Source organism: Hibiscus syriacus, unplaced genomic scaffold (genome assembly GCF_006381635.1).
Source record: "Hibiscus syriacus cultivar Baekdansim isolate YM2019G1 unplaced genomic scaffold, ASM638163v2 tig00110597_pilon, whole genome shotgun sequence".
NCBI classification, from domain to species: domain Eukaryota; kingdom Viridiplantae; phylum Streptophyta; class Magnoliopsida; order Malvales; family Malvaceae; genus Hibiscus; species Hibiscus syriacus.
The window spans coordinates 4,530,896-4,557,121 of NW_024062795.1; the positions used below are offsets into that span (position 1 = coordinate 4,530,896).

The 26,226-nt window shown below is 33.8% G+C and overlaps 4 protein-coding genes and 1 pseudogene across 5 annotated transcripts; all 5 read right to left on the reverse strand.

Moving 5' to 3' along the window:
- Window positions 1-1,239: 1,239 nt before the first annotated feature.
- Window positions 1,240-2,381, reverse strand: LOC120134752 (annotated as a pseudogene).
- An 8,437-nt stretch (window positions 2,382-10,818) lies between these two features.
- LOC120134239 lies at window positions 10,819-11,700 on the reverse strand. Its single transcript, XM_039150709.1, has one exon. The coding sequence runs from the start codon at window positions 11,698-11,700 to the stop codon at window positions 10,819-10,821; it is 882 nt and encodes a 293-aa protein (XP_039006640.1).
- Window positions 11,701-14,394: 2,694 nt separating this feature from the next.
- LOC120134241 lies at window positions 14,395-14,793 on the reverse strand. The gene has a single exon (XM_039150710.1). The coding sequence runs from the start codon at window positions 14,791-14,793 to the stop codon at window positions 14,395-14,397; it is 399 nt and encodes a 132-aa protein (XP_039006641.1).
- A 1,531-nt stretch (window positions 14,794-16,324) lies between these two features.
- Window positions 16,325-17,344, reverse strand: LOC120134242. Its single transcript, XM_039150711.1, has one exon. The coding sequence runs from the start codon at window positions 17,342-17,344 to the stop codon at window positions 16,325-16,327; it is 1,020 nt and encodes a 339-aa protein (XP_039006642.1).
- Window positions 17,345-18,979: 1,635 nt separating this feature from the next.
- LOC120134701 (serine/threonine-protein kinase BSK1-like) lies at window positions 18,980-23,463 on the reverse strand. 2 transcript variants are annotated; one of them, XM_039151141.1, is made up of 9 exons: window positions 22,886-23,463; window positions 22,676-22,811; window positions 22,129-22,262; window positions 21,912-22,017; window positions 21,239-21,324; window positions 20,745-20,933; window positions 20,039-20,203; window positions 19,836-19,949; window positions 18,980-19,386 (listed from the first exon to the last, which is right to left on the reverse strand). In XM_039151141.1, the coding sequence occupies exons 1-9, from the start codon at window positions 23,213-23,215 to the stop codon at window positions 19,132-19,134; spliced, it is 1,515 nt and encodes a 504-aa protein (XP_039007072.1). In that variant the 5' UTR covers window positions 23,216-23,463; the 3' UTR covers window positions 18,980-19,131. The 2 variants fall into 2 exon arrangements, with proteins under 2 accessions (XP_039007072.1, XP_039007073.1); XM_039151142.1 differs by lacking the exon at window positions 18,980-19,386 and adding an exon at window positions 19,424-19,510 and having other exon boundaries at window positions 22,886-23,460.
- Window positions 23,464-26,226: the final 2,763 nt, after the last annotated feature.

Below are 26,226 nucleotides of genomic sequence, written 5' to 3' on the forward strand. Positions count from 1 at the left end.
GGTCTAGGTTACATCTCTATTTATAATAGAAAACTCTGGTACATAATTACAAAATCAACCCTGTACCGTACCGCGGGAGCTGCGCCCCCACACCCCCAACCCACATAATTCGTAACCCCACAACGAGACTTTTTATGAGCCATACATAACAAATAAAAAATGAATTCAATATAACACCTTTGAAATATGAATCTTTGCTATGGAAGAGATGGAAGAGTTATGTGGGTAAAGGAAATAAAGAAAAATAAGTTTTTACCTTTATTTCTTTTATTCCGATGACAAATCAAATCAATGAAATTCAGCCTTATTACCTAATGGTCTAATTACTCATTTGGTCCCTCCACATTTACTCTCCGCTTTAAAATTTCCTTTTTATGGCCATTTGGGCCCAATTCACATTCAATTAGGCTTGAAGCCCAACAATTATAATCACATATTCACATCGGTTCATAGACCTCTCGGAGCAACTCACTCGAAAGTTCAAAATGTTACAATGCAATCACTTAACGATGATCAATGAATGGAAGGCAACAACGAAATCATTAAAGGGAACAATGAATCTAGTATCATATGAGAATGAGGTCATCAACGGTCGATAATAATGAACGATGGTGAATGTGTAAGAGAAATGTGATGAACGGCTAGGGCTTAAGGACTAACCAAAAAAAGCAAAGAAAGGAAATATATTGAACTAGTATTTTAGTGATTGGATTATAATTACATGACGGAAATGATCAAAATCATCTGTTTATAACTAAAAAATTGATTATTAGACGCAACTAGCTACTGGACTTCAACAGCTAGCCCAACAGACTTCTAATAGCCTATAACAAAAATTCAACAGAATTACATCATCTAACATATATAGTGGGATTGTAGGTGAACGATAAAATTATTAACATTTTTCGTTCACAGTCGTAGCTGTAGGGACCAAGATTTTTGTACGATAATAGGCACTTTAATTTCAATTTACCATGTCAAATGTTATTTTAATTTACGGAATTTCAAATGTCATTAAGTACGTGAGAAACCATTCTCTTTTACTATTCTTTCAAAGACCAAATAAAGGAACAGCGCCATAGCAAGCCAACAAAAGTTGGATCAGTTCACTGTTTAAAATACACTAAGAAGATCAAACATGTAAGTTTATTTTTTAGATTCCAATGGGAACTCGAATTTCACGTCGATGAAGCCCGAATCATCCCCACCGGTGTAGCTTGCACGTTTATTGATTTCACTAGTTTGAGACAAAAGCTACATCGAGTCCACGACCACGCCATTCCCGAAAGGCCTTTGGTTGTAGCAGTCGAGATTGTTGCCATAGCTAACTCCGAGTACGTCACAGTACCTTTTATAGAAACCGATCCGGTCCTCCACTTGTGCATTCCGACCCCTACCGCATTCAAGCCCTCCATTGATAATATTCGTGATCACACCGTACCCTGGAACCCGACCTGCTGCCTGATCGCTACCGGAGGGTGACCACGCTCCCACGATCACATTGTGGCAAGAAGGCTTCGGCGGTTGTGCGGTCATCCAAAACCAAAACGCTGATTTAAAGGAAATTGTAGCATCAGTTGCTAGTAGGTCAGGGTTTTTTAACAAGTCCACCCGTATGGCCCTACCACACTGCCCATAGTTGTAGTTCCTGAAACACAGAAGTTGATCAGTCATTACAACAATGTGTCAATGTCAACATATCACCATAAATATATAGAGAAGAAACGAACCAAGAAAGTTGCATGGGACCTCGGCCAAAATATTGTCTACCAGAGGCACAAGGGTAGGTTGGATTCGGTTGGCAGTAACTTGAAGGTGGGTTCTGTTCCCTATTGTAGCAGTATCCCCATGAATAGGGACCATCCGGTGCAGTCGGCCACCAACCTGTAACATCGATAAATCGATTTAAACTCATCGAAAGTACGATCAACGTCGAGTAATCAACTTTCGAGATGGGACTAATTACCAGTAGTTTCATGGGAAGTTTGGGCCAAGAAAGCAGCTATTTCCCTCTTGCGAGTATCTTGGTTACCGTTTGAGGCGAAGGCAGGGTAAGATCTAGCGGCAGAAATGAAAGCATCGTAGGTATAGAAGTTACGGGCAGGACAGGCCCCATCGTTTCTATGCAAAAGCATGCGATTGAACAAATCTCTAGATATAAGACTGGTTAGTCCACCGGGAGGGTTTGGGCCAACTTTGCACTGACTTTGGCAGCCATCTTTGCAGTAGGAATCGGTGTTGCCGCACCAACCGAATTGGCTACAACATAGGCCACCGGGGCAAAGAGCACCACCTGCTTGCCTCCCGCACTGCTCGACCGAACCTATGACTACGTAGGACTAGAACAAAAGGCAAACACAGAAGGCATGGAGAAACCTCATTCTGAATTTGGTTTTGTGGATGTGGGATGAAGCAGGTTTGGTTGGAAGGATGTACATATATAGTGGGAGTAGTGGGAGTGAGGTGACGATGGATTATTATACTTGACTTTTCAAATTGCAATGTCAGATTTAGTTTCTCATCTTATCTTTGCCAACTAAAAGTTGGAAATTAAGAATAGGCAAGAGGGCGGCTAATGAATCATGTTAACTTCTTGCACATAAATTCTTACATGGGGACATTAATTAATACCGTCGCTTGGCTTTCTGTGCGTGACAAACCAACAATGGTTTTCTACATTGATTCTTTTCTAAAAAGAATTGGAAAGATAAAATGAAAATTATAGGTTGAGACTCAAATTTTAAAATATATTATATTTTTCAAATTTTAAATAAATCAATATTGATTCAATTTTCTTTAATTTAGTTAAATTATTATTTATTATTTATTAAATTAATATCATAAAATAATCGAATTATAAAAAATTAAAAAAAATATATTTTTTTATCATTTTATAGGTAAATATTTATTGAATACATTTTTATATGTCATGTTTACCCTACATAAGACATCGAATTAACTAGCTTCATAGGTGATAGGTGTTAGTGTTAGGGCGTATTTCCCGCGTACCAACAAAGCTCAGTCCTGAAGATATTTTGGCAATGTTGCCAACCATGCATGCACCTAGAGTCACGGGCTACTTTTGGCCGCAAGATCAGGATCGACCAGGGGTGGGCAAATATAATCTCTTACTTAAATTTTCATATATTTTAAAAAAATTATATATATTTTTATTATAGATTTATTTTTTTCATTCTAAAATTTTATAAATTTATCTCATACTTAAAATTTTTATATTTTTTTCTAATATAAAATTCTATATTCGTCCACACATAAGTTATAATGTATTTTCTTTAACGTCTTAAATTATTCGTATCTAATTTTATTATTATCGAGTTTAAAACACTGAAAAATAAATAAATCAATCTGTGTTAAATTCATAGCCAATAGATTCTAAAATTAGGCCATTACAGTGCTGCCTTGCACTTAACAAATATCATCGTCACCTTGTAAATAAATCAACCAATACTCTACCAAATATTTTATTCCAAATTTAGCAAACGAACAGAACACCTTGCACTTAATTTATATTTAATATGTATGACGCGACATTAATTATATTAAAATATAATTTCTTTTTAAATCGATGGAATGGTATCAGTAAATAAATGTTGTTTTTATTTGATATCTTAGATTTGAACAATTCAATATGTAGTATGTATTGTTAATAACTAAAAAAAAATATTAACATATCTAATATTTTTACATGATTAACATATCCAATTTTATAATAACCTCGTACTATTAAAATATGATTTTTTTAAATTATTATATATATGTATAATATAATAAGAAGACTAACTTAATTTTTTAAAATCGAATCGATTCGATCGAATACTCACCTCTAATTGTCTTTATATTTATTATTGGAAGATTGCTTTATAAATAAGAAGACTTTTCCCTTTTTTTTATTTTATACTTTTGATTAGTTTGAGGTAAGTATAAGATAACACATGTTCAAAGATGACTCTCAACCATTTAATATTGAATGCTTGTATTCTTAACATTCATGGTACTCGAACATAAAACTTAAAAAAAAAACAACAACAATTTCTTTATCACCTATATCACTTTATTCTATAAAATTTCTTGTAAATTATTACACATAGGATAATTCATAATTAAACAAGTATAGTATGATTAGCAACTTCAATCTGATTCGTTAGATTGGATCATTTCAAAATTGTTAAAGCAAACATTGTACAATATGGAAGGAGAATGAAATTTCTTCAAGTTAATTTATCTTTTATAAATGACTCCCTTCGTCCCAATTTTTTTAGTCCTATATTAACTAAATATATAATTTTAAAAGATAATTTTTTTTTATGTTTTAAGTTATACAAAATAAGGGAAATGATAGTTATCTCTAAAAAATAATTAATAGATTTAATATATTTATTTTAATAGCTATAAAAGAATAAGACAAATAAGAATAAAAAAAATATAAGTATTATTTTCTAATAACACAGGAAGTGATTCTTATTTTACGATTTATGAATCAGAGTTTCTTATTTATTTTATTTAATACAATCAATAATATAAATTATTGTTATTCATAATTAAATTATACTATGATTTATTTATTATATCATGTTAGTCTAACTAATATTTATGTCATATTAAATATGATATTAATTATACATTTATAATTTTTTATTAATACGTTTATAAATTAGATATACATAATTTTGTGATATATATATATATATATTGTAATATTCGAAACAATTGATTTATTAGGTAGAATATGATATTGTTATGTTTAGTCTTTCCTACTAGTTTTCTTATATTAGTAAATCGTTTCTTTTTTTTTCTTTGTTAATCAACGGTAACGCTAATTTTAATGTTGGTTGTCGACTGCTAATATTTTTTATTATCCTTTTATTTTATCAGATAATATCTTTATTTTTTTCCAATAAGTCTATCGGTATGACACGTTTTCATCTGCCTTATGGTACATTTTTTTTTTACCTTTTGACACGTTTTGTAACATCCCAAAAGTCGGGTCAATGACCAAAATAGAATTTTTGGTAATTTAGTGACCAATCTCATAAAAGATTGAAAGTTTAGGGATTTAAATGAAAAGTATTTATGTTGGATTTAATAACAAAGTTTGAAAGTAATAAGGGTATTATGGTCATTTTCCAGGAAATATTTTTATTTCCCTTTATAAAAGGTAATAAGCACGTGGGAAGGAGATAATTTCTCTAGAGCATTCTTCAGTCTTCTTCTTCCTCCTCTCTACCGTGAAGCCTGGTATAAGGTAAGTGGGTCTTCAGTTGGTTAATTCTTTCGTTTTAAAGCTTGTTTTGATTCTTGGGATATTAAGAAAGATTAAGAAAAGCTTTAGGTGGCTTAAAACTCAAAGATTAACAAGTTATGATAAATTAAGAAAAATGAGTTTTTAAGTGAATTTTTGAAATGTAATGAGTTAATAGATTTTGAAGTTGAATTTGACTTGTCAAGGGTTGAATTAAGAGATGTGAAGTGATAGAATGAATTTTAAAACATGTTGAAAATTTGGTATGATTCTTGAAGTTAATCAAGAGGAGAGGATATTAAGGTTAAAGACAAGATAAATGAATAAAAATGAATTTAAGCATGTATATATAAGTTAGGATTATAAAAGAGGATGAACCATGAAGTTTTGAAGATGAAAGAGTGAATTATTGTGCCTAAAGAGTAATTTCTGGGCAAGGTGTATCGGTACACATTCAAAGTGTACCGATGCACTCTTTAAAGAAGAAACATCAAATGCCAGTAATGTATCAATGCACTATGAGTGTGCACCGATGCACCAAGACAAATTTTGAAGGTGCATCGATGCAGTAAGGGGTGCATCATTGCATCAATAGTTCGAAGCTATTTTGGGTACCAATGCACCTATAGTGCATCGATACACTGCTGAAGGAAAAAAGTGAATATTAGTTTATTAAGTTCGTTTAAGTTGTTAGTATCAGATTACAAGGTGTAGGTATCTGATAATTGACTTAAAATGTATAATTATGTAGATTCAGAGCCTAATCAAGTTCCGGAATCATTGACAAGTAAGATCGATCAAGGGGAAAGATAAGAGATTGGAATTGACTAGCGAGGCCAGGTGAGTGCATAATAGTGACATGTATTGTTTAATGAAAATAGGACTTGCGATGAGTCTATTTCCTAGAATAATATGCATGAAGTCATGAATAAGATTATGTGGTTGTTATTATTATATGTGTTATATGTGATTATATATTTTACATTAATTGTATGTATGCATAACTAAAGATATTGATGTTCTTTGTATATGCTATAGGATTTGTGTAAAACACTAAAATGTAATAATGGAAGAACATGAAATAAATTATATGATAGAGATAAAGAATGACATGAACGAGTGAGCATAAGATAATCAAGTATAAGTCATATTATATGTACATGTGATTATACGAGAAAGGTTAGAAGACTCTATGAGGATAGTATAAATTCGAGGGCATATGCATAAATAAGGATACATAAGTTATATAGGGAAGATTTATATAGTTAAAGGAAACTATGGTTTATGAATTATAAAGTGAAGAGCTACAAAGCTTTATGAAAGAGTATATGTATGAAGTAATGGGAAATTAAACTAATTAAATAGATTAAATTAGTATATATAGATGAATTATGTAAGTGAAAGGGGAAATGAGATAAGATAAGTAGAAATTATTTATAGGATAGAATGAGACTATTTGAACATGTATTATAAACTTTATAAAGGATGACTTAGGTTAAATCATTATATGATATAAATATAGGGCATTATTTTGTAAATTACATTAAAGAGACATGTTTACACGATTACAAGATATGATACAGGACATTAGATATATGAAAGAGAAAGTATATGTGATATGAGAAAGTAAAACAAGTTAAATGATATTGAATCAGGTGAATATAAGAGATTAAAGCATAAATTATACGAAAAGATATAAGTCATAGGATATGACATGTTTATAGGAACACAGGAGAAGTGTTATATACTATGTGATACATGAATACGAAATGATATGAGAATTTACATGAACTACGTGATTAAATGTATATGTGAATGAAGCTACGAGTTTATATGAATATGTGATATGTTTACATGAATATGAAAAAGGATATAAAAGATAATGCCTATGATATGTGTCATGAGAGCTAGGGATATAGTTGACATGCCAAGAGCTAGGGATATAGTTGGCATGCCAAGAGTCGAGAGTCTACGCGGTCCTTCGGGACATATATGTATCCTTTGGAACATCTATGAGGTCTTTTGAGACACATATTTGGTCCTTGGAATATGTAAATGGATCTAAAGGAATTTTCTACGTGGTCCTTAGGGACATCTTATATGGCACTTTGGTGCATTTCTACGCGGCACTTAGGTGCAATTCTACGTGGCACTTCGATGCATTTATACGAGCTGTGGTGACAGCATTAGTGCACAACCTCTATAGACTCACATATCTATAGTTCTCACATGTGTACATGGGCTAATAAAGAAGAAGATATAAAAGAACCTTGTATGATATTATGTGTTTTGTTTGTAATCTTTATGGTGAAATGATATATGTGATATGATGGTGATGTGTATATAGCTTGGTTAAGACGAATAGGTACAAGAACATATGACTAAAAGATAAAAAAGAAAATAAGACTATTAAAGAGATAATGAGAAATTTATTACATACGCTTTATATGTTTTGTGTTAGGAAATATGTTACCAGTATTATATGATGATATGAGTATTTCTTTGTGAAACAATATATATATATATATATATGTTTGGATGCATTTTATGGTTTATCATGATTATATGAAATGTGCATAATAGGAATTAGTTATGATATGCTATAGTCGGTTTGTTTATGTCTCACTAAGTCATAGACTTAGCGTGTGATTGTTTCACACGTAGGTTACAGAAGCGAAGAAGAGCAAAACATGTCAGCATCTCCCTTACAAAATTTCATATCAGAAAATAGATGATTTAAATGTGTTTGGTTATTTTGAATATTGTTGGCATGCACTAATTGATTGAGTTAAATATGTCCTGATCGATTTTGGTTACTGTGGTAAATTTATGTAAATAAACCGCTTTTACTTTAATGAAAGTTTTAAATTTTCTTTGAATTTTGTCAAGAGTCAAAGTTTGAAAAGTCAATGTGACACCTTAGACTCGTATTTGGGTCGGGCACGGGTCTGAGGGTGTTACACGTTTTTCGGTTATTTGGTCGTTGTTTTCACTTAATTTTTTCTAAGGGTTGATTTGAAATCACTACGACTGATTAAGATGGCGCTTATATGTTATATTGTTGATCTTATATGCTTTGTACCATCATATTGGATTTGAATACCCGTTATGTGTTCGTTGATAGCTTTTTACGTCCCCGAGTCTAATTTGCAGTTCGTTTGTGATCTTTTAGTAACTTCAACCCCTTTTGTAGTTCGCTTGTCAATGCGATCAGATCTGTTTGTAACTATCTTTGTTCGACTTTTCTTAGTTAAATTTTAACATTTCCTTGTACGATCCTTATGTGACCTTAAGTTGTTAGTTTTGTTTAAATGATTATAAGAAATTGCTCTAATTATGCACTTAATTTACGATTATGATCGTAAATCTTTATTGTAATTTAAGATATTTTATATTTTAAATAAAATTAATGGTTTATTTAAAAGAAAAAATATATTCGAAACAATTGAACACTATCCTTGACTTGATAGTATTTGTTCAGCTTTCGGTTTTGTTTTATAAAAAACACATATTATAGATTTGCACTTTAAATTTAGGGTAAGTACATAAATGACCCTTGATTATAGAGTGTTGTTTTGTTGAGTTTTCTGACTATTAAAAGTTATAAAATAATCATATGGTTATAGGGCATTGTTTTGTTATATCCCCATATTATCAAAATTTATAAAATGGTCATCCGACTATTCATATGTTCCAAACTTTTCCTTTTTTGTTAAAAAATTGGCAGTCGTCTGAGCTAAACGTTAATCTGGTGACTGTGATATGATAAAATATGGTTTGAGAACCATTTGAGTTGTATTTTGTGGATCTAATTGAGCTAGTGTTTGAAATATTATGTCGTCGAGCTAGTGTTTGAAAGCAACGTTAGTAACAATAGACATAATTAAAATATGATTTATTATATCCAATCAACATGTCAACGTCCATCTCATACGGCCACCAATTCTATTAACGGAAAATGATGAATTTGGAACATAGTAGGGTGATCATTTTATAACTTTTAATAATTGGAGAATTCAACAAAGCAACACCCTATAGTTCAGATACCATTTTGTAAATTTAATATAATATGACCAAGACTTTTATATGATAATATGTCTAGAGAAGGGCACGAGACTCGTACTTGACTAGTTTTAATCTGATTCAACTTTGCCATGTTAGGTTTTTCTTTTAAAAAAATTGAGTTCGGGTCGAGTTAGACTCAAGTTTAGGAGGGAAAAATACTCGACTTGACCTGAGAAAATAATATAATTATACATTATATATTTAGAGATAAGTACAATAATACTTCTCTATTTATATACTTTTTCAATTAGATCCATATTTTATCAAATAAAATTAATATATATATACTCAAGTTTAGGAGGGAAAAATACTCAACTTGAGTTGAGAAAATAATATAGTTATACATTATATATTTAGAGATAAATACAATAACACTTCTCTATTTATATACTTTTTCAATTAGATCCATATTTTATCAAATAAAATTAATATATATATATATATATGTGTGTGTATGTCGGATCGGGTGCAATTTTAATCCCAAAAGGTGAGTTGGGTTTCGAGTTGAGTGAAATCACTCTAAATCCGATTTGAGTCAAGTTTCATGTGCAAATGGTCTTTTTTTTATCGGGTCGGGTCGGCCGAAAATCCAACCCATACAGATCCCTAAATTTGCCCTTTAATTTGAATTTACGGTGTCAAATTTTTCTTTCTCATCTTATTTTTACCAGCTAACATGAAAAAAAAAAGGATTCGCATATGGGGTGCCGGCTGTTGAATCGTCTTAACTTCTTGCATATGAATTATTTATATGGTGCCAAGTCTACATTGAAAAATACCGTCTCCTTGCATGTGGATTATATTATATGAGATCGATAAAATGGTGAGGGTAGACGAGCCGCCTTCACTCATTTTTTCTCTTCATATCAATGCAATAAAGGATTACCAGTGCCAACTCTGCAATTACCATTAGTAAAGGAAAACCTGCTACAACTTTAACAACCCCAAGTGGTAACTGACTGGACACAGCTAAGTAGCCCATCTGTCGCCAAAATCCTAAACTTCTGCTGCCTAAATCACTAATCAATTCTTAATGTAGACGTTGATACTGTTTATAAGCTGATTAGCCTAAGAGGATTACCAACGTTTTCAAAGCTTCATTTGATCTCTTGTACAATGTTAAGCTGAAGTGACTACCATGTGATTGTCCAAAATAATCAATTTTTTTCAATATCTTCATCGGGACAACAGGAATCCTGACAGGAAAGATAATCATAAAAACAAATGACTAAATATCTCCCATGATACCAAATCTAATAATGATTCTCTATAATTCAACTTGTATGTAACTTATGATGGGTAACATTTCGTAAAACTAACTGTAAAGCATGTTACAGTGAGAATGTTGGAAGTAATTTTGCTTTACTTAGGTTGCATTGCAATCATTCTGTAGAGATAAGATAAGAGATCAGATTTTGAGGAAAGAAGGCTGTATAATTTTTATTTTAACAATTGTATACGTGTAAGTTATTTACAATTACATTGCCAAAATTTCAACAGTTGAGGATGTTGAGAACAGTGACTCTAGCTTTGATCAAACACCTGAAGAAGCTTTCAAGACCTTCCTCAACATCTGGGATGCACGTCTCTGAGTTTCGGAGCTCATTTTGCAGATTCTCGATATGCTTCGTGTTTCCAGATTTAACGAAGGAGCGCAATGCAGCTTCAGCATTTGCAATTTCATTTGTTTTTTGTTCTTCTTCCTCACACATTACTCTTTTCTTGTGAATTAACTTTGAAACTATTGACCACCGGCTTGATTTCAATTCAGCCTCTGGTCCTGATATAAAGGACAACAAGGATTCAAGGACGCTGATGGTTACTGCTTCTACTTGTTTTAAGGTGCTAATAACGGCTACGGTTTCACCATCTTTTCTGAAGGAAGAGGAGGTAAGTTTATTCTCCACATGCTTCAAGTTCTTTAAGGCCTTGCAGATTGCCTTTCTTGCTGCCTTCCTGGAGGTGAAGTATTTCCTAACCTCATTTCCAAGGCATTGGGTTCCTTGTCTTCGGCGCAAAATCGATTGAAGTTCTTGTGTCCCTTCCTTTGTTAGAAGCAAGGCATCGTTAGCGGTTCCGCATACATCCAGAAGCAAGAGAGATCCATCCAAAAGTTCATCAACCAATTTCCTTTGCTGCTCTTGAGCTAAAGCTTGTTGAGTGTGGGGCAATTGAAGCAACATATCGACAGAGTCATACAAATCCTGAAGACAATTCAGTTTATCTGCTATTGATGAGGATGTAGAGGCAGTTTGAGATTCCCTCAATCGGTTCAGATTTTCATCGATTTGTGAAGCGATGGGGTGTTGCCTTGAAGGCAAGCTGTTTGAGCGAGCATGGAAAGAAGGCTGGACATTCAAAGGAGAGGCAGCCATTTTCTTTGTTTTAGAGAAGAAAGAAGGCCTTGAAATTGCGTGTTTCAACTCAGTCTAGCTATTTGCTTCCAGTTATCATCCGCTGGATATATATCACAGGTTGAGAGGAGACATGCGGAATCTCATTCTATTAAAAAAAAACAAGTACATGTAACTTGGACTTGATTTGGATCTACACGATTATCGTGAAAAAAAATCATGTTTTGTCTCCTCTCCACCATCGAACCAACTCATTACCCTTCAGCAAATAAAACCAAAATTATTGTACAGGCAATGACCATTTCCTACTTTTTCAATCATTGTTCCTCTTGTATTCTTCCTCTATAATAATGAATAATTGCATTCAACTTGTATGCAGTTTATCGTATTACTTTTGAATTATTTTGCCAAAAGGGAGACAAGATAGGCATACTTGACTTGTATACTACAGTTTTAGCAGGAAAGCATGTGTTTGCTGCAAAATTTTATTTTTTAATGATGGGAAGAAGATAGCACAATTTTTGAAGCTTCAGTTGTCCCCTAACTAAAATACAGCTAAAACAATTTTCTATAATGCAACTCGTGTATGATCCGAATCAACCATGTGAATGACAATTGATTTTCTGTTAGTGTTTAATAAATTGTTCTGGATTGAGACAATAGGAATCTTGACATTGAAGATGATAATTCAGGGATCCGTGTCTAGTCAAGGGTTCGTTCTGGAGACTTATTTTCTCCTTTTTCTTTTAGTTTTAACTAGGTCCGCTATGTCCTTATCTTGTTGAAAGCCATCAATCAATTTTCTATAATGAATATTATATCAGTTCATAGAGACAAAAGGAATCTCAAACACTTCTTATCAGCAATCCAAGATGACTGCTTGAGCCTCCCTTGAGTGGCTAACCATAGAATCAGTCTCATTCATAACAGTGCTTTGTTTATTATCATTATGCTTCAAACTCTTTAGGGCCTTCAAGATTTCCTTTTAAGATGCCTTCTTACAGGTCAAGTATTTTCTAACCTCATTAGCAAAGCTGTTTGTAGCACCTCTCTTTCTGCGAAGACGGATTGAATTTCTAGTGTGCATTCCTTTACTTGGAGTAGGGCATCTTTGGCAGTGATGCACACATCCAAAGGCCTAAGCATAGACATTTTCCCTCTGGTGTTCTTGGGATATGATTTGTCAAGTGAGGGGCAGTTGAAGCAATTTCTCAGTGCACTCATGTAAATCTTGAAGTCTACCGAGTTTTTGGTTAAATGACAATGGTATAGATGCCGACTGAGATGATACCAATCTACTCAACTGCTCATCAACCTCTGAAGTAAGAGGGTGTGATCTTGAGGGATTAGAATGAGTGTGTTAACCGGTTTGGATGCTTGAAGGAACGGAAGCCATTATCTCTCCTGAAAAGAGACTTAGAACTTATGATCTTGATTCAATCTGGAAATCACCTTCTTTCCATCATCCTACCCAACATATATATTCCGTGAATGACAAGACACGAAAAATTTCACCCTTTCAAATTGCAATGTCTCCCTCCTAACCAGTTCTACAACTCATAACATGATTCTTTTAATATGTAATCTCGTGATATATCTTGATTCCAGAAATAAGACTATACTCTATAATGAGCTATCCACGAGTGGTTTAAATATTGCTTCCACACACAGTGGGTAGTTTTATCATGTGCAGCCTCAAATATTTAGAGAAAAGGGACCTGCACCTGAAACTAATTTATGTAATTATTATTTAATCAATTTTCATTAGCATGTACATGAACATGTGTATGAAATTAAAAAGGTTGAATTTATCAAGTTCATGAATGATATCCTGAATTTCTTGTCGTGCAGGAAGCAGGCAAGATCCGCAAGCTCAACTTCAACACATCTTGCCAACTTATAGAAGAATGGATGGAGTTTAAAGATCAATTCAGAGGATTATTAAGCTGTAAGCACAATGTAGAGAGAGTCATCAGAATTTTCGTTAAACGCATGTGAAATTTAAATGTCAGCCTGTTATCTGCATAGTGCATGCTTCCATGTGAATGACATTAAAGTTTTGTAAAGTGATGATTTCTTAGTCTTTAGTCTTGAGACAAAAGGAATCCTAAATGCTTCAAACTTCATTACTTGTTTTCAGAATTGTAGGAAGTTAGAGTTGTGTGACCCAAATTCTTTTTTATCGGGCCCGAGATGGTTAGGAAGAAACTGTAACAGCTATGCTAAACAGACTATGACATAAGAATCTTTTATTTGCTTAAAGCGTGTGAGATTTCTATCTACCAATGATTGTCAAAGTCATCAAATAGTTAGAACGTGACAAAGTGCTTCAATATCTTCAACGGGACAACAAGAATATAGACAACCTAAATGGCTGAAGTTGCATTTGTAACCATTCTGGAAAGATAAGATAAAAGAGAAAATTTGTTGAAAGAAGAAAGTATAATTTTTTTACAATTTTATACATGTAAGCTATATTTTTGTACATTTACAATGCCAAGATTTCAACAGTTGAGGATGTTGAGAACAGTGACTCTAGCTTTGATCAAACGCCTGAAGAAGCTTTCAAGACCTTCCTCTAGATCTTGGATGCACATCTCTGAGTTTTGGAGCTCATTTTGCACATTCTCGACATGCATCGTGTTTCCAGATTTAACGAAGGAGTGCAGTGCAGCTTCAGCATTTGCAATTTCATTTGTTTTTTGTTCTTCTTCCTCACACGTAACTCTTTTCTGCCTTCTGGTGCATTAACTTTGAAACTATTGACCACCGGCTTGATATCAATTCAGCCTCTGGTCCTGAAATAAAGGACAACAAGGATTCTAGGACGCTGACGGTTACTGTTTCTACTTGTTTTAAGGTGCTAATCACGGCTCCGGTCTCACCATCTTTGCTGAAGGAAGAGGAGGTAAGTTTATTCTCCATATGCTTCAAGTTCTTTAAGGCCTTGAAGATTGCCTTTCTCGCTGCCTTCCTGGAGGTGAAGTATTTTCTAACCTCATTTGCAATGCATTCGGTTCCTCGTCTTCGGCGCAAAATCGATTGAAGTTCTTGTGTGCCTTCCTTTGTTAGCAGCAAGGCATCTTTAGCAGTTCCGCATACATCCAGGAGCATGAGAGATCCATCCAATAGTTGTTCAACCAATTTCCTTTGCTACTCTTGAGCTAGATCTTGTTGAGTGAGAGGCAACTGAAGAAACATATCGACAGAGTCATACAAATCCTGAAGACAATTCAGTTTATCTGCTATTGATGAGGATGTAGAGGCAGTTTGAGATTCCCTCAATCGGTTCAGATTTTCATCGATTTGTGAAGCGATGGGGTGTTGCCTTGAAGGCAAGCTGTTTGAGCGAGCATGGAAAGAAGGCTGGGCATTCAAAGGAGAGGCAGCCATTTTCTTTGTTTTAGAGAAGAAATAAGGCCTTGAAATTGTGTGTTTCAACTCAGTCTAGCTATTTTCTGTTTTCCCATTATCATCTGCTGAATATATATCGGTGGTTGACGGGAGACATGAGGAATCTTATCCTATTTAAATATAAATTAAATGTAACATGAATTTGATTTGGATCTACACAATTTTCAAGCAAAATGTTCATTTTTTGTCTCCTCTCGACCGTCAAAACAACTCATTATCCTTTAACAAATACAAAAAACTCATCTTAAATAACATGATATACTAATACAATAATAATATACTAATGCACACGATGGTGCTAAGAAATACAGCAAAAACAATTTTTTAGTAGAACAAAAGCATGCATGATTCTATAGAAAAGTTTAAATTAAACATGTGAATAATGTTTATTTTTTCTGTCAGTTTCAAATGAATAATGCAACCCCGTTTCACCCTCATCAGTTTTCTACGAATACTTTATTGAAGTTCATGCAAAAGTCTTTCGGCCTTCATGGTGGTTAGGCCTTAGAGATCCATCGAACAACTCGCTAACCTATTTCTTGCCCTGGCCTTAACATGATTATAAGGCACGAGTGGGGTTGACTTAGTACCTTGAAAGCCAGCTAGCCTGTCTCCCAAAATGAAGTAAGGTCGCCGTGCCCCTCGCGTGAATATCTTGGCCGAGATATGTTTCAACTTTCAGACGTGTGGCTATGCTTTCATTTCTGTTCAATCATATTTAGGTTTATTTTCTTGTTAAATGTGATTTTTTCATATACTTACTAGATTGCCTTGGTGAGTTTTTTTGGGTGTAAGAAACAAATTAATGTACACGTAGTGGAAGAAAAACGGTAAGGTTGAAGATTTCCATGAAACATGAGTAATCTCCATCTTCAACTCTCATAGAGTCCTCAAACAGTCCTGGTTTGGATTTTAACATTTCAAGGTTGATGATTTCAAAGAAATTGTATCTGTGAGATTATTACACAATTTTTTTTATATTGTTCAGGCCAAAAAGAAACAAGGTACCAGGCTTGTTGCCCCACTCATGCCATCAATACATTACTATACAGGGCAGAGAATAAACAACAAATGTATATGATAAAAAAAGATGTAGATTTGTTCATCAAAATTGTATCCATTTATGATCAGATCATGTATACATGTATTTTTTAACTATATAAGATGATGTACAGAAAAATTGTGAACTTATTCTTTTCCTCTGATGGTATCTGATATCATTTTCTTCAGTCTAATGGCTAAGGATGTTGAGAACAGAAACTCTAGTTTTGATCAAGAGCCTCAGCAAACACTCCACTGCATCTTCAAGACCTTGGATGCTTGACTCCAATTTCTGCAATTCAAGTTGTGCATCGTCAATGCTCATTTTACCAGATTTCCTGGTCTTGTTACCAATGAGAGCGCACAAAACTGCATCCAATTTCTCGAATTCGTTGGTATACATTGCTTCTCCCTCGCATGTTACATGTTTGGAGCTCATCAACTTGGACACCAAAGACCAATTGGTAGATTTTGATTCCATCTTTGTCCCACAGATATAAGAAAAGAGAGATTCAAACACCGTGAAGGTTACTCCTCCTAACTCTCTCAGCATGCTAAAAGTGGCTTCACCGTCGTTTTCTAACTGAGCAAAGCTAAATTTACAAGCTTTCAGAGACTTGTTTATCAACTTCTTTGCTTTCTTCCTTGAAGCCAAATATTGCTTAGCTTCATTTGTGAAACCAGCTTCATCGCCTCTTCTTCTTCTCAAAATCGACTGAAGTTGTTTAGTATCTTCCTTGGCCTGCAATAAAGCACCCTTGGCCTCACCGCACACATCCAAGAGCTTGAGAGACCCATTCAACAACTTGTTAACCTGTTCATCATTGCATCGTTGGGCTAATGATTTTTGTGTGATGGGAAGTTGAAGCAAATTATCAACCAACTTATACAGGTCTGTAAGGCAACTTAGATTTCGGGCCATTGACAGAGATGATGAAGACGCGGATTTGTTGGACTTTAGCCTACACAGATGCTCATTTATTTGAGCAACAAGTGGATGAGGCCTAGAAGGCAAACTGTTTGAACGAGCATGAAAATTGGATTTTTGGTTCAAAGGTGAAGAAGCCATCTTTTTTGTCTTAGAGCAGAAGGCTAAAGTCTTATATGTACAATTCGATAAACTCAATGCACCTTCCCCTTCAACCCTCTGGCTCTGATCATATATTTTGGCAATAGGGGAGACAAAAGGAATCTCATCTGCAACCTCCATGACTCCTAACGTAATCCTCATCCGAATCTCGATAGTTTCGCTGCATGTTTGCTCAATGTCCCCCACCCCACCCCAAAAAATCTGTAAGAAATTTATTTATATAAACATTTGTTTTACAGAAATGAAGCATTAATTATTGTGCACGACTGGCACTGTGCCCCTTGCCTCTTTCCATGTGGAACTGAACATATGTTGTACAAGATTCCAGTGATGTTTGTACTGATCTTTCAATAAATTGTTAATTGAAGAAGATAACTACGGGTACATACAGGATTGCAGGCGAGAAAAAGCGACCATATTGCATGTACGTCGGTAGGCGAGACAGGACTGCAATGCCGGTCGTGCAAATCTGAAATCTGAAAATAAACAACGAAGAAACCTCACCGATTAATTGACACATTATTAAAGAAATTTTGGAAGCAAATGCTTCTTAGCAGTTAGCATGGACACAGAAGCTCAGGAATGCCACTACAACAGGACTCGGAATCTGAAAAAAAAAATTTGGGTAACCTATACCGTTTATCATTTAACTATCTTCTCAATTTAGTTATCAAACTTTTAAATTATTCCTGTTGTAATCACTTTAATTATTTTAATATTATTTTTATTATGAAATTATTTATTTTACTAATATTTAATGTCAAATATGCTTTAAATAATAAAATTCTTTCCTACCCAAATCATAAACCATAATTCAGACCAATTTAAATCCCTAATTCACCCAATCATACCCATTAAAACACTAAAATCAAACTCAAAACTCTAAATAACAAAACCCTCTCAATCTCACCGACCTCGCTCTCACCGGCCTCACCCACTCATCAATGGCCCACAATCACCCACTCGTTCGCCTGATGACTTCTTGTTCTCTAAACCTCGTATGCTCAAATCCCCGTGACAAGTCAAAGGAGAGTCAACGACGACAGAGAGTTCATAACCAACGGGTTAGGAGGTGACAACGACACATATGACAATGACCATCGACCTTGGTGACTTGGTGTGACGGTCTTTGATGAGTCGTTTGGCCATATGGGGGCTTAGCAAGGGAAGAAGTGGTTTGGGGTTGAGGTCGTCAATGGTGAAACTGGATGTAGGGTTGTAATTTGCGGTTGGTCAATGCTGCGATTTGTAGCTGAGGTCATCGCTGAGCCATCGTTTATCGGCGTGAGGGCGAGTTGAGAGTTGTAATTTGAGGTTTAGGATTTGAGTCTAGGATGTGTACGATTTTAAGGTTTAGATAGATGTATGATTTAGGGTTTTATTTATTTTTATTATTATCCTGCATGGTAAAAATATTAATAAAATACGCTACATAATATAAAAATATTAATAAATTCAATAAGAACGATTAAAACATAAGGAATACAGAAATTGAACGATTAAATTGAAAATTTGGAGTTGGTCACCGGACACTATTTGATGACGCTATTAGTATCCTTCTTTTTCAGAAAGAAACATAAAATGCAAATTTATTTAAGGTGATCACCCGGCAAAAGATAATTGCTTTTATAAGAGACAGAATTGCTTCAGAAACTCTATTGTTTTGTGTTACATTACATATGGCTGAAATGGTGGAGCCTCCTTATTAAGCATGTCATATAATTTGCTAGCATGAAGGGCAGGTACACACCACCATAAATGGGGAAAAAAAGATGCACATCCTTTGCTATTTCATACAATTTCAATTTGAAATCCAATTTCGTACTCGGATTTTTACACAAACCTTCGGCAGCCTCAACATGAAAATGGTACAGAAATGTAGAATCAAACAACACTATATTTTGTTCTCACGATCCCTTCACGACTCGTTGCTTCTTTTCTTCAAGTCCGGTAGCCTCGTTCAACATGTCTGCGGCGTCTTTATGCATGTCTAGTTTGGCAAGAGCAACTGATTGCATATAGAAGGCAGTCGGCCACTCTGGATTCACAATCTGTGCCTGCATTGCATCTGCAAGGGCAGCGTCCGGTTGGTCGCTAAATAGATAGCATAGGCTGCGTCGAGCAAAAACAGTTGGGGAAACCATGGTTCCGACATCTATGAACTGCACACAAAGAAAAGGTATCCATAAGGCTTCCATCCCAACTCAAGAAGGTTTAGTACTGGATTTGGTTTAACATTTGTCTCATTAGAGCAGGAGTAATTTTTTCAGATGCTGAAGATTCAACCTGAAAAATATAACCTCAAATTCATATTAAAGTTCATTCTGGTCAAGAATAGCTGCTCGATACTATCATAACCGAATCACGGAAAACAAAAATTTTAAATTTTCAACAAATATATCCGGAGGAGAAAGTTTGCAGTATGAACACTACAAGATAAGAAAGGGATAGATTACAAGCAAATCAACAAACAAAAGATTCCATTTATACAATCCCATTGCCCTAGAGCTATTGAATGGTCAAGTCAATAAATAAGCAAGATGACAATCATGGACAAACTCTCAACCAAAGAACATATAGTTCTTGACGAGTTAAAGTTTCGACATTATACCTGGGAATAACAGTCAATGGCGGTTTTAAAATCTTTATCACGGAATGCATAGTCTCCACGCTTCCTAGCCTCAAGCATATCTCTCATCTGCTGAGTCCACTCTTGGAAAGATAACTAAAGCAATCCATCCACAATTGTATGAACTTCTTAGCATGAGAGTAAAAGAAAATGGATTTAAAGGATTCACTCAAATGAGTCATCACCTCATTCGTCCCTTCATCATCCTTGTAGTGATTCATCACCAATATCTGATGGATGGCTGTAAGGTCAAGTCGTGAACAGGCCTCACCCATTGCAGAAAGTGGACGCTGTGGGGTTGGTGGAGCTTCCTCGTATTTTGATATTCCAAGCATAACATAAGATGGAACCTGATAGCCAAGGGATACAATAATCAGAATCTAAAACGAAAAGCATGCTCCTATAGTCTTCAAAAGCCAAGCCACAAGGTGAGAACTTTAGGTGATTATGTTTTTTGTAATGGTGTTTATCCTCGTTTGAGGGTATTTCGTGTTTTCATATGTAATGAGGCGTTTTATTCAATGAAATATGAGGTACTCTTTTCTTCCTTCCTATGTTCGTTAACATACTTCTTAGTATGTGGACGAATACGAAGGGAGTTTTTAATGAGACCTCCAACTTCTATAAAAAAAAAAAGCCAAGCCACAAGGTCATTAATTCCACATCATTTTTTAGCTTGAGGATGGATCGAGGTAACAATAAGCATGTAAATAAGTACAGATACAGAAGAACTTTAAGTATCTTGGACAACTCCAATACAACTCTCAACATTTTCAACTCTTCACTATAAGGCAATAGATGCAGCCTCCAGGTTCAAAATCTTTGGCTCACCGATGAAGAAAGAATGAACTCTTACGGAATTGAATAGATAAAAGCAGCAATGTTCCTTACATCAGGTTTGGTTTGCAATGGAGCAAGTGTGGCAACAAGATTCTTCACGCTAGGCCGTTCCCTGGGCTCATATTGCAAACACTGAGAGGCAAGTTCAACAACCACGGTCGCCTCCTCTGTAGAAAATTTTCCCTCTAAATGTGAATCCATGAGGACCATGATGTTTTTACCCCGTATCATATCAAGGGCCTGCAAACATGCACAGCAGCAAGTAAAACCAAAGTTTTTGTAACCTTTGAGGTTAATGCTGTCTCACATTAGAACAGGTAAAGATATAATCATATAAGCAGCAGTTTAATCAGGAAAAAAAGTGAATACACCACAGCTGTTAACCTCTTGAACTCGTGATTTGTATAGCTAATTTCCATTTACAAGTATTTCAAGGAACCATGACAGACTCCATGATGCAGAGAGTTTGAAATTGAAAAAAGAAAAATACACATAATATGTTTCGATCCTACTACCAAAAACATAAGCCCCTTAAATCCACTTACATGACTAGGAGGGATGTGCTTCCCACTAAGCAGATCAAGAAGAACAGTGCCAAAACTGTAAATAACGCTTTCTGGGGTGACTCTCCCTACAAGAAGCATAATTTTGACAAAATTCAATAATGAGAATCATGCAATTTGGAAAGAGAAAACAGTTTTCATGCAGCTCAGCACAATGCAATGACAGATAAACAGCTTATCTTATATCCAGAAATGATTTTATACTTGCATAGTTACAGCCAGAACAACTCAACTTATCAAAGAAAACACTGAAAGACAACTAATTACCCATTAACACTGGAATCCATTTTCAAAAAGCCTACCTCGAGTTCCCCTTTGCATGCTATAAAGAAACAAAGATCTCTAGAAGTTGCAACAGTAACTGTCGAAACTACAAGAAGTCTGCTAATGTTGCAATCCTAACATCATTCATAAAGCTTATTCAGACTTTGCTGAAGAAAATCGGATTGAAACACAAAGAAAAGTCTTTTATTGGGAACACAAGAAGTGAAGCAAACAAATTGTGCAGAGCAACGTTAGTAAGGATCAAAGCAAATTTCAGATATGAATAACAAGGTAAATCCATTTAAATTTGGACTGGCAGAAGAACAATGAACAAGTATTTCATGACAGTAAAACCAACTGGCAGAAATAAATCAAACAGCAAAAAGATTACCATTTCTTAGATACTCAGGAGGCGTGTATGCAAGATTAGTGCTATAACTTTTCCCATCCCTGCTATTTTTCATCAGGCCGAAACATGAAAGACGTGGATCACCATCCTACAAATCCATTAAAAAGACATCAACTACTGCTCTAATTGGTAGTTAATGCCAGAATAGAGGGAAAAAACATATACATAATAAGAAGAGTTATATTCAAGAGACCAATACCTCATCAAAAAGAACCCTATAAGCATTTAAATCATGGTATAATGGATGGCCCTCACTACTACAATAATCTAAAGCTTCAGCAATGCAGGTAGCTACTCTTAAGCGCATCGCCCACTCGATGGTTTGATTTTCCCCTGTATAATGTGAACAAAGACCCAAATTTAGGCTGTGATAAACAGAAATGTCCAGATATATTATCAACCTAAAAGCATTTAGCAAACAAAACTGTATATCAAACTTACTAAGTAAATCATCCTGTAATATATTATATATGATTCAATAAGGATTACAGGAACTCAATAAATTAGCAAAAAAAAATTAAAACAAAAAATTCATGGATAAACTGTTTATGGCATGAGCAATGAATCAAGAATAACTGGAAGGGGGGAAAAGGCTAAGCTCGAGTTATATAAGACATTGTTCTTGGAAACAATTAGCAAGAACTAAAAATCAAGCCTGATTAAAAGATGAGCAAGAAATCAAAAAAATTGAACAAGAACAAATGAAAAAAGGATACTTGAAGTTAAAAGGGAATGGAGAAACTGACAATGGAACAAATGCTTAGCAAGTGTGTCATTAATCATGTACTCAGCAACAAGCAGCCTTTCATCACCATCACAGCAATACCCTATCAAATTTGCCAACCTCCTGTGTCTCAACTTCCCTACTCCACATGCTTCATCCTAAAACAAATCCACAAAACCCACATCAAATAATCCCACCAAATATCCAAAAACAGAAAAGACAATAATAATACCACAAACTGTTTAGAATCAGGCCAAGCCGTCTTAGTAAACTTCTTAACAGCGATCCATTTCCTGTTCTGCAAACGACCTTTATAAACAAGGTTAGGAGCTTTTTCCCCACTTTCAGAAACTATGTTATCTGAACTGAAATTATTGGTGGCTGCTTTAAGGTCAGCCAAGGAGAACTCAGTGAAAGAAGGGACTCCATTAGCAACATCTGGGTCGTCGGCTCCAGCACCTGGACCTGCTTGGTTATGATTCCGGGGCTCCTGTTGCTGTTTCCGACTCTGGTCTTTCTCTGGGTGGGTTTCTGTTTGAAAAGATGATTCACAACAGCCCATAATTCACTTCTGATTGAACCTTTCCTCTTCTTTTTGCTTTTCAGCACAGAATCATAAGATAAAAAGAAAAGGGGTTTTGGTTTTGACAAAATTAATAATGGGTTTAGGACTTTGAACGGATCTGGGTTTTGTTTTCGTCGTTTTGAGTTTGTTTATGTTACAGGTTTCTTCTTGTCTTTGCCTGGAACGATGCTCTCCGAGCAAGCTTTTCCTGGGTTCAACTTGTAGATGTAAATAAACTAAAGTAGTTGATCATAGCCAACTTTAAGGCTGATACTTATAGTAGGAATCAATTTTCTGGGAAATTTCTCCTTTATTTTCCTGTTAAACATTCATCATTTACATATGCCAATCCTTCTTTGGTGGTGGAGATTTGTCTTATTTATTACTTGATAAAATTACCAAATCTGAACTATTTTATATCCTTTTTACGCATTAGACTTAGCTCTTTATGTTCAGGGTACTTCTCTTACATGTTTATTTATTGATCGATCGATCAGATCTTACAGGTTTTGTTAAAAAATAAATGTAACTCCCAATGGGCACACGTTCACTGATTAGTAAATAAGAGTACGATAAGTAATAAGGGTATTTTATCTAAATATATTATTTAAAAATTAATTATAAAATATAATTTTATCTCTAATTATTTATTATGATTAGGTTTCATTCTCTTCATGTTTCCTCTCTTTAATTTTAGTCGGGTCTTATGTTTCTGTCTATATGCTGAGATTATTATGCAGGGTTTTATTAATAAGGATTACTTCCCATTATATGACGCGCATATGAAGATTGTATATGAAGACTGTTCAAATATTTATTTACTTATTTATTTATACATGCATTGCATTTTTTTTTCCTGACTGCCGGAGGTCTTCCACGGAAGCTGCTCTTAACCATGCGTTGGGGGCAGCCTACTACTCTACCTCCCTCTTACCCCATTGCATATGGGAATAGGGTTTTGTTGTTGTTGTTGTTGTTGTTTAATCAAAAATTAAAAAACAATATAATTAAGGGTAAAGTATAGTAATGGTCACTGAACATTTCTGAAGCTTGCATTTAGGTCCCCCAACTTTTAAAACTTGCAATACAATCCCCCAACATTTATTCCATTTACAATATGGTCTACCAACTTAAATCACGGTTAGAAAATTAGGGTAAATTATATAAACGGTCATTGAACTTTTCAGGCACTTGAATTTAGGTCCCCAACTTTTAAAACTTGCAAAACAGTCCCCTAATAATTTTATTTTCTTATTAAATATAGATGTATAGAAAATATAAATGATTCAATTTATATTTAAATGTATGAATCATTTATATTTTTGATATATTTTATTTTTCTTGTATAAACTAGTATTTAAAATATGTTTATATTTTAATCAAAATATTTCAATATACGAATAAAAATATATTTATATAAATGTATATTTATATTTAGATGTATAAATAAAAAAATATATTCATATATTAATGTATGAATCATTTATATTTTTTGAATATTTTATTTTTAATAAGAAATTAAAATTATTAATTATATTAGAAATACTCAACTTAAGATTATATATATAATCATGAATTATAAATATGAAAAATATAATTATTAAATTTAGTTTAAAAATATATAAATCTTAAATTTATTCTTTTAAAATATTGTATCAACTAATATTTAAAAAATATATTAAATCTATCAAACAATTTATCAAATATAATATTTTTATTGTAAAAAAATATAATATTTTCCCATCATTTATTGCTTTCAAATTTTTTGCCGAAGTTCAAATCTCATTATTTCCATTTTCCATTATATTCTTTTTTTTCTGGCATTGGTCATACTATTAGTATATGTATTATTGTATATCTCTTAACACAAACGATGGTGTTAGCTTAGTGGCTCCACCCTGTATCTTTCATTTGCGTGACTCAAGTTTGAGTTTGCCCAAGACCCAAATTTTACTTCTTTGTAACTTAATTTTCTTCTAATTAGGTGGTGACATGTGTCACCAATAACATATATCATGATCATGTGTTAACACATGTCAGATCCTGGTTAAATGATTAATTTATTAAATTTTATTTAATTTAGGACCAAATTGATAGCATATATAAATAATTAGGTAGTGACATGTGTCACCAATGACACGTGTCATGATCATGTGCTAACACATGTCATATCCTAATTAAATGATTAATTTATTAAATTCTATTTAATTTAGGACCAAATTGATTATATAAATAATAAAGACTGAATGTATAATAATGTCAATTCCTTTTAACTGCCACTTCATCATTTGTATCAATTGGTAACGACTAGTGGCTTAGTTGAAACAGTTAAATAATCATGTTGTATGATTGATAAATTTAAAAGATCGATGACAAAAGTAAAAAGGGCTAGATAGTTAAGTTGTCAACCTAGTAGTTTACACTTTTATTTATACGTCAAAATAACATTTTATAAATTTAAAATTCGAATTATTTTCAACCTTTTCTATATCCTAACTACTTTTTTTAATTAAAAAATTTATTCAACAGATAAGAATTATACTATTATATTTATATAAAAAATACGTATCACATGAAATAAGATGAAATTAAATAATAATAAATCTGACATAATTAAATTTAATTGAATTATTTTGGAATTTAGGGTTTAGAATGAAATTGAATTATTTTGGAAATTGGGGTTTAGAATGAAATTGATGACTGTTTTGCAAGTTTTAAAAGTTGGGGACCTAAATTCAAGTGCCTGAAAAGTTCAATGACCGTTTATATAATTTACCCTAATTTTCTAACAGTGATTTAAGTTGGGGGACCATATTGCAAACGGAATAAATGTTGGGGGACTGTATTGCAAGTTTTAAAAGTTGAGGGACCTAAATGCAAGCTTCAGAAATATTCAGTGACCATTACTATACTTTACCCTATAATTAAACGCGTTTTCACATACCTGGACTCTCATTTATGTATTTTATTTTTAGGGTAAATTCAGTATTTAGTTACTCACTTATTTT

Coding starts and splice junctions, on each gene's coding strand:
- LOC120134701 (XM_039151141.1), bottom strand. CDS start 23,215: ATGGGCTGTTGTGAATCATCTTTTCAAACAGAAACCCACCCAGAGAAA. Junction 21,325..21,911: donor TCCTGAGTATCTAAGAAATG/GTAATCTTTTTG, acceptor TGCTTCTTGTAG/GGAGAGTCACCCCAGAAAGC. Junction 19,950..20,038: donor ATGATGAAGGGACGAATGAG/GTGATGACTCAT, acceptor GGATTGCTTTAG/TTATCTTTCCAAGAGTGGAC.
- LOC120134239 (XM_039150709.1), bottom strand. CDS start 11,700: ATGGCTGCCTCTCCTTTGAATGTCCAGCCTTCTTTCCATGCTCGCTCA.
- LOC120134242 (XM_039150711.1), bottom strand. CDS start 17,344: ATGGAGGTTGCAGATGAGATTCCTTTTGTCTCCCCTATTGCCAAAATA.
- LOC120134241 (XM_039150710.1), bottom strand. CDS start 14,793: ATGCTCCTGGATGTATGCGGAACTGCTAAAGATGCCTTGCTGCTAACA.